Source organism: Rhamphochromis sp. 'chilingali' (assembly GCF_963969265.1).
Source record: "Rhamphochromis sp. 'chilingali' genome assembly, chromosome: 9".
NCBI lineage: Eukaryota > Metazoa > Chordata > Actinopteri > Cichliformes > Cichlidae > Rhamphochromis > Rhamphochromis sp. 'chilingali'.
The window spans coordinates 40,608,473-40,617,075 of NC_137936.1; the positions used below are offsets into that span (position 1 = coordinate 40,608,473).

Consider the following 8,603-nt stretch of genomic DNA (forward strand, 5'->3'; position numbering starts at 1 on the left):
TTACCTTCTATACGGATCATTTACATCCACGTATCTCTGCTGTGACTAACATTAGGTAAATACCATATACATTGTAGCAAGTGGAGAAATAGTAAACATGGTTCATTAGTGACTTTAGACATCATGTGACTAAAGAAACTGAAATCAGACGATGTGTTTGTCATCTGTTACTGTTTCCATCTTTGCCTCCAGTGTTTGTTTGTTTATCCTGTGCTCCCTTTTTCTTATTCTGCACTTTTTTTTTTGGTCAACTTTATTTATGATTTTCCAATGTGAGAAAAGTACAGAAAAATATAACTCGAATTGCGATTACAAACACTGCCATTGTGAAACCGGTTGTGCCACGCAGTGGCAAACAAGTTGGATGCAGGAAAATGTATAATCTATGGGCACAAACAAAAAATACTACCATGTGAACAAGGCAAAAAAAACAAACAAACACCAAAACCCCACCAAAAAACAAAACAAACAAAAATAGAATAAAATAAATACATAAATAAAAGGGGGCTGCATTGTGCGCAGTTCTTTCCGGCTTGCTACAGATAGTAGGTGGCTTTAAAGAAAGAAAGAGAAAAACCCCCAAACACAGATAAAAGCAGTAATACATCATACTTCAGTAAATGACAACTTCTCCACATATTCAACAAAGGATGACCAGCTTTTGTAGTATTTACTTTGAGACCCTCTCAAACTGTATCTCAAATGCTCTATCTGCAAGCACCTCATCACCTCTCTCACCCACTGAACAAACACTGGCGGACCTGAATCCTTCCAATTAAGAAGAATTAGCCTGCGTGCCAGGAGAGATGAGAAAGCCACTGCATTTATTTGATAAGAAGTTATCCCGTGTTGGTTTGGGAGTACACCAAAGACTGCTGTCATCGGATTGGGATAAATTGTTTTCCCACACACATATGAAAGAGCTTTAAAAACGAATTCCCAGAACCAGACTTAACCAGTTCAAATCAGAGCAGGTCCAGAACATATGGCTCATAGTGGCGGGTGATTGCTTGCACCTCGGACATCTATCATCAGAGGTATTGTATATTTTGGCTAGTTTAGCTTTGGTTAGGTACGCCCGGTGAAGAATTTTAAACTGTATTATACAATGCCGTATACAGATTGAGGATTCATGGATCCTGCTAACACTAAGGTCCAATAGGTCGTCTGGGATCTGGAGGTTTAAGTCCAGCTCCCAGGCGTTCCTGGCTGTGGACACAGAGTCTGCCTTTATATGCTGCAGTGTGCTATATATTTGAGAGATGTGGCCTCTAGCAATAAGTCGAAATTGCAGACAATCCTCAAATGGACAGTCATTAGGTAGACTTGGATATGAAGTGAAGTGTTTAATTGCAAAGCTACGGGCTTGTAAGTATCTAAAGAAGTGAGTCTTTGGGATTCCAAAATCTTTAGATAATGTTTCAAAGGATAAAAATGACCCTTTAACAAACAGATCAGAGAAGCAGATAATTCCTCTGCTGTACCAAACCTTGAACCCTGCATCGCTCAGAGCTGGTAAAAAAGATTTGATGCAACAGGGGAGCAGACACTGAAACCAGACATTGAGAGAGTTCTTAACCACAGGATCTTTAAAATTAACATTGTGACTGACTGGTAGACTTGAACACATTATTGCAACAGGGGATATAGTGAGATGACCGTCTAGCTCCATAGTGGACCAAGGCGGCCCTCTGCCCTCCCTAAAAGCCTGCATCTAGGTGGATATTGTCACAATATTGGCAGCCCAATAATAATACATAAAGTTTGGTAGGGCCAGGCCGCCTTCCGACTTGGAACACTGTAACAGGGATTTACGGACTCTTGGAAGGTTTTTGTTGTTATTCTGCACTTTTAACACCCCTCTGGTGCTCTTTCTGTTGTTTTGAATGTTCTTCTACTGTTTTATCCTCTTCGAGAGTCTGTATTCGTATTGTTCTTAATCGTTAATTTAAAAAAAGGTTATCCTAAAAAACCCTACAAATAAAGTTTGAAAAAAAACCGAGGGGAGGGAGGGGTCATGTGACCTGCCGCTGTCATATGACCTGCTGTTTTCCTTCACCGTGGTGTGTCCAATTTATTTGCAGAGCAGGAGCCCAGGTGAAGCAGGTGGACGCGTAGAGAAGAGGTGAGTGAAAGAGGAAGGTCTCCATTCAGAGGTCCGTTTGGATTCTGTCTGATTTAAGACGTTAAAGTTGATGCTGCGCGTGATAGTCCCCGTTTCCGGGTTTAAAATGTGTGTGTGTGTGTGAGAGAGAGAGTATCAGGGCGCGCACACACACTGCCTTCTGTTTCATGACAGTTAACGAGTACTCTGAGAAACTGATCGCTTTCTGATCGATAATCGAGCTGATTGCGAGTCGAAAACGTTTCGTGTTGAAACTGAAACCCGTTTCCGGTCGCTGAACAGTTATTCTGACACGAACTGCGTGTTTCTGCCAAACTCCGTTCAAAAAACTGCAAATGTAAATTTTCTTGGCGCATGCTCAGTCACGTCCGAAAGTAAAACGTCCAGATGAACAGAATCAACTTTTCAACCAAATCGTAACTTTTCGTTCATTCAGCGGGAAAGTAATCACGTGACTTCTGATCGATCCCCAATCAGAAAGTCTCGTGATCAGTCCGCGAACACAAACCTCACTTCCTGCTGAAATCACGTGTTTCGTGGCCGTCAGAGGAACCCACCAGTCTTCATTTAAATTTCTGCCTAATTTAACGTGTGCGTGTGAGATCCTGCTGTGCTGTGTTTTACAGGTTTACCTCAGAGAACGGGTGAACTTTGAACTTTGCGTTTTAAGTTCGCTTTCTTAAAATCAGGGTTGGATGTAATAAAACTGAGTGATGAAAAACCCTTTTAAAACTTTAACATCATCACTGAGGTTTAATTTCTAGTTTGTTTCCTTTCTGAAAGGCTGATGCTGAGGACAGCCTCCTGCTTTTTTTTTTATTTAGTTTTACTTTCTTTTTGTTTTGTTTGGATTTTTTAGGGTTATTTATTTTATTTTCTGGCAGGGCTCCGACAGCTCTGTGAAATCACATTTGATCAGTTTTGTTTCTGGTGATCTGTCCGTGATAACCTGCTCAAAGTCAGTAAAACTGACAGTAGAGCTAATCAGTAACGTCCTGCAGGAGAGATGACATCATTTGTGCTGTGTGTCATGTGATCGTGTGACAAAAGTGAAAGGAACACGTGGACGTCAGCTGCTGGACGTTACCTCAGTATTATAAAGGTGAAATCTCAGGAGGAGCATTTTTATTGGATGTTTTTACTTCCTATCTGCTATCAGATGCAGCTGCTGCTGTTGTCATGTTACTTCCTGTCCGCATGGCTCGGCGTGGAAGCGGCCCCAGCGGCCGACGAGATCACGTACCTGCCAGGTCTGCAGAAACAGCCGAGCTTCAAGCAGTACTCTGGATACCTGAGTGTGGCTGACGGCAAACACCTGCACTACTGGTCAGTACCTGAGACACGCCTGAAGACACGCCTCACCTGACCGTCAGCTGACCACTTCTTCTGTTCTCAGGTTCGTTGAGTCGCAGAACAAACCGTCCTCGGACCCGCTGGTGCTGTGGCTGAATGGTGGCCCCGGCTGCAGCTCGCTGGACGGACTGCTGACCGAACATGGACCCTTCCTGGTAGGTGAACTCTGCCCACCTGACCCCTACAGGTATACTGTGACTCCACACCTGACCTCTGACCTTTTGTCATTTCAGATCCAGAGCGACGGTGCGACGCTGGAGTACAACCCGTATGCCTGGAACAAGGTATGCTGTCATGTGACTTTTGTTGAGGTCGCACGGCTGAGGTCAAAGCTGATTGGTCGACTATCTGTGTGCAGATTACCAACATGTTGTACCTGGAGTCCCCAGTAGGAGTCGGCTTCTCTTATTCGGACGATCAGAAATACGCCACCAATGACACAGAGGTCAGTGACCCTCAGTGACTCAGCTGCCGGTTGGCTGCCCGGAGGTCAGGTGTTCAGCTTTTTCTTTTTCTTTGCAGGTGTCGATGAACAACTACCTGGCCCTGAAGGAGTTCTTCCGCCTGTTTCCAGAGTACAGCAAGAATGAGCTCTTCCTGACCGGAGAGAGCTACGGAGGAATCTACATCCCCACGCTCGCTGAGAGAGTGATGGAGGACGCCAGCCTCAACCTGCAGGTAATGACGCACCTGACACACAGCAGGTAACAGTTCTGAAGTTAATAACTTCAGTAACTGCTTCCTCCAAACCATCAACGTGTCTTTTAGACCCCATTCCTACAAAACTGCTCAAAGAAGTCCTGCCATTAATTAATGCTTCGATCTTAAATATGATCAACCTATCTCTAATGATCGGCTATGTACCACAGGCCTTCAAGCTGGCTGTAGTTAAACCTTTACTCAAAAAGCATCTCTAGACCCAGCAGTCTTAGCTAATTATAGGCCAATCTCCAACCTTCCTTTATATCAAACATCCTTGAAAGAGTAGTTGTCAAACAGCTAACAGATCATCTGCAGAGGCTTATTGAAGAGTTTCAGTCAGGTTTCAGAGCTCATCACAGCACAGAAACAGCTTTAGTGAAGGTTACAAATGATCTTCTTATGGCCTCTGACAGTGGACTCATCTCTGTGCTTGTCCTGCTAGACCTCAGTGCAGCGTTCGATACTGTCGACCATAATATCCTATTAGAGCGATTAGAACATGCTGTAGGTATTACAGGTACTGTGCTGCAGTGGTTTGTATCATACCTGATGCACCTGTGAAAATGGCTTTCCAAAGACTGCACAGCATTACTGCTTCCACTGGGGGGGGGGGAAATGTATGTATGTGCGTGTGCGCGCGTGCGTGCGAGCTCTGAGGTTTGAAATGAGCTTCTGTGCAGTGTGGGTTAGAGACATGTCACTGGAGAGCAACTCGGAGTAGAGCTGCTACCTCCACATGAAAACGAGGCAGGCGAGGTGATGCGGACCCAGGACACGATGGAGAGATCACTCTCTCGGCTGGTCTTTGAACGCCTCAATGTTGCTCAGGTGGGTTGGAGGAGGTGGCCAAGGTGTGGGAGGTCTGGGCTTCTCTGCTCAGGCTGCTGCTCCAAACCCGGATAAAGCCTCCACCTTTCCATTCAGTGTTATTATTGTTATTAGTAGCAGTCTTCTTTACAGATCACAGAAAAACTCACTCAAAGCATTAAAAAGATCTGTTCTTACCTGAGTTTGTGGTGACACTGTTCACTTTGAACGTGCTTCCTGTGGTGACATCATTAGAAAACACTGCAGACAGGTGTACCTGTGACGTGCTGCTTTTAGACCATGTGATCAATGGGTGTCCCACCTGAGCTGCAGACAGGTGTACCTGTGGTAAAAACAGGCGTGTCATATTCAGGCTGTGGAAACATCAGCAGCCTCCTCATGCCTGCCTCACCCGACTCACCTGTGGTGCAGGGCATCGCCGTGGGGAATGGAATGTCGAGCTACGAGATGAACGACAACTCTCTGGTGTACTTCGCCTACTACCACGGCCTGCTTGGCAGCCACCTGTGGGCGGAGCTTCAGACCTACTGCTGCAGCAACGGGAAATGCAACTTCTATGACAACCCGAACCAGAACTGCATGGACAGCGTGAGTACGACCCGGTTCACCTGCGGTGCACCCGACGTCTACCTGTAGGCTCTCTGGTTTTATGTCTCAGGTGTTGCCCGTTTCCTCTGCAGGTGGGGGAGGTTCAGACCATCGTCTACAGTTCAGGTTTGAACATATACAACCTGTACGCTTCCTGCCCAGGTGGAGTCCCGCAGAGACTCAGGTGAGCTGTGGCCTTTTAACGTTCGGCCTGTGATCTTTTTTTTTGTCCGTGAGCTCACCTGCAGCACGTATGGCGCTCAAACAGGTGTGTTCCTGTTTGTTGTCAGTGTCGAGCGAGGCCAGCTGGTGATCCGAGATCTGGGAAACTCGTTCATTCACCATCAGTGGAACCGGCTGTGGATGCAGGTGAGTTCAGGTCACCCGATGATCCAAACAGTATCTATAAAGCGCTCACCTGAACAGGTGGTTCTCTCACTTTAGAAAGTCAAAAGTCTGGCGGCGCTGCTCCCGTCTGTCCGCCTGGACCCCCCCTGCACCAACTCCACCCCTTCCAACCTGTACCTGAACAACCCGCTGGTCAGAAAAGCCCTCCACATCAGCCCCAAAGCTCTGGACTGGGTCATCTGCAGGTAACACAGGCACACACTTGACCTCCGTTTCACCTGTCCACCTCACCTGTGCTGACTCACTGACTCTCCGCTCTGCGCTCGCAGCTCTGAGGTGAACCGGAACTACGGTCGGCTCTACATGGATGTCAGGAAACAGTACCTGAAGCTGCTTGGCGCTCTAGTCAGTGAAGCTCCGCCCATTTCATTTATTTATTTATTTATTTATTTATTTTTAATTTAAAATTTCCCCCAGTGTAAATGTTTCCAGCCTTTAACAGGACTCACCTGTTTCACCTGTCTAATATGGACTGGAAGGTGTTGACGGTTGTGTTCTCTGTGCAGAAGTATCGCATCCTCGTGTATAATGGCGACGTGGACATGGCGTGCAACTTCATGGGCGACGAGTGGTTTGTGGAGTCTCTGCAGCAGCAGGTGGAGTTCAGATCTTATTGAGTTTTCCTCCGCAAAGTAACCTGATCTATAAGCTGACTCTCAGGTGTGCTTACCTGTGTCTCAGGTGCAAGTCCAGAGGCGTCCGTGGATCTACGAAGATGTGGACGGTCAGCAAGTCGGCGGCTTCGTCAAAGAGTTTGATAACATTGTCTTCCTCACCGTGAAGGTAAACGCCACCATCATCATCCTCACTGACTGTGTGATGTCATGTTTTGGGGCGGGGTTCTGTTTCAAGTCAGCTGTTTTCTTTCATCATCGGACCACTTAAGGTTTCTACAGTATCTTTATTTATGAAGAAGAAACAAACAAAAATGTCTCGTTTGGTGTAAATCTGCTTTAATATTTCAGTTTGTTTTTAAACGTCGTCAAATCAAATTGTCTTTGTAAATGAAGAAAATGGCACATGGTAAGTGTAGTCTGACACTTACTGCACTTCACAGAAAAGCCACCAGATGGCAGAAACGGCCAGCGTTTCCTCCGCCTCGGGGCGTTTCCTCCGCCTCGGGGCGTTTCCTCCGCCTCGGGGCGTTTCCTCCGCCTCGGGGCGTTTCCGTGTGAACACCTCAAGCCTGATTTCTGGCGACTGTTCTGACCTGTGCCGCTGTCTTCCCGCAGGGTTCAGGTCACATGGTTCCAACAGACAAACCAGCTGCTGCCTTCACCATGTTCACCAGATTCATCAAGAAGCTGCCCTACTGACCTCTGACCCCTGACCTGTCAGGCTTCTAATCTGATTTATTTTTCTCACACTGTCAACAAATCATCACGTCTCTCCTCTGTGTTGCTTTGCAACCACGTTCCAGACCTCAGCCAATCATGTCACTCCTCTGGACCAGCTTGTCACCTGGTCATCTTCTTGGTTGCCATGGAAACGAGCACTGCCACCACTCTTTTCTTTTTATTGTAAATGAGAAAGTTGCTGCTTGTTTGATTTAAAGGGAAATAAAAACTGATTTTTAACGAGCTTCGTCTCTCATGTCGTCTCTAAATGGCGTCCAGCATCTCCCAGCGCACGCAGGACACCCTGACTGCTGTGACCAAAAATTTCCCACGTGTGGGACTAATAAAGGTTCATCTTATGTTTAACTGGAAAGACTCCACCCCCTTCCACCACCATCTTGGGTCCTCTGCAGCGTGACATGAGCTGCACATCGAGCAGCCTGTTAAACATGCAGACGTTTTTCCAGTTTGAAGAAGAAAAACTGAGAATGCACAAAATCATAAAACATCTTTTGTCTCGTTTCCTCTGTCACCTCCAGCTCCACCTGTTTCCTTTTTATGTACAAACGGGGGCGTGGCCGAGTGCAGGTAGAGCCTGTCTTTAGTGAGAACAAACAATTTCTCAGTGATTTTTGTAATAATGCTGCAGTACTGTATTTGATCAGCGGCAGGAACTCTCTGAGAACACGACTGTGTGACACCTGGATCCAAAGGCACAGAGGAAACGTGGAGCTGTTTAAATGTGTAGAGTAGAATATATAAGAAAGTCTGCGCCCTGTTTGACCAGCAAGGGGCAGACTGAACTCAGAGGCTGTCCAACAGTCAGAACAGGTGAGCTGTTTCTAAAAGGCTGAACCATCAGGGTTCCTGCAGTGTCCTCACAGGCTCAGTGATTCTGCCTGTAAACATGAGGTCGCTGGCTTATTTTGATATGCATGTATTTATCTTACACATAAAACAAATGTTTGTCATAATTTTGGTTAAATGTAAAGTTCAGGTTTAAATAATTCAGGGTAATAATAATAATCAATTTTATTTATGAGCGCCTTTCAAGTCACCCAAGGACACTTTACAATAAGAAGACAATGGCAAGATAAGAACAATAAAACAAAGCACAAGATAAAACAAACAGTGGATTCACAGTGAATATGCAGATTTGAACAGATGAGTTTTGAGTTGGTTGGTGTTCAATGTGTCTGATGATTAGCGCTGAGCTTTTCCTTGTGTTGACATGATCCTGCTGTTTATAAGAATTTCCTTTT

The 8,603-nt window shown here is 45.8% G+C and overlaps 1 protein-coding gene across 1 annotated transcript; it reads left to right on the plus strand.

Annotated features, from left to right (window-relative positions):
• The first annotated feature begins 2,017 nt into the window (after positions 1–2,017).
• On the plus strand, positions 2,018–7,585 carry ctsa (cathepsin A). The gene is made up of 14 exons (XM_080891565.1): positions 2,018–2,125; positions 3,285–3,451; positions 3,522–3,633; positions 3,712–3,762; positions 3,837–3,923; positions 4,001–4,156; positions 5,420–5,596; positions 5,689–5,780; positions 5,887–5,965; positions 6,041–6,189; positions 6,274–6,349; positions 6,511–6,600; positions 6,686–6,787; positions 7,237–7,585. The coding sequence occupies exons 2-14, from the start codon at positions 3,285–3,287 to the stop codon at positions 7,318–7,320; spliced, it is 1,422 nt and encodes a 473-aa protein (XP_080747691.1). The 5' UTR covers positions 2,018–2,125; the 3' UTR covers positions 7,321–7,585.
• The last annotated feature ends 1,018 nt before the right edge of the window (positions 7,586–8,603 follow it).

Excerpts from the sequence above, each read along its gene's own strand:
- ctsa (XM_080891565.1), top strand. The coding sequence starts at position 3,285 with ATGCAGCTGCTGCTGTTGTCATGTTACTTCCTGTCCGCATGGCTCGGC. Across the intron at positions 3,452-3,521 it reads GGCAAACACCTGCACTACTG|GTTCGTTGAGTCGCAGAACA; the intron begins GTCAGTACCTGA and ends TTCTGTTCTCAG. Across the intron at positions 5,966-6,040 it reads GGAACCGGCTGTGGATGCAG|AAAGTCAAAAGTCTGGCGGC; the intron begins GTGAGTTCAGGT and ends CTCTCACTTTAG.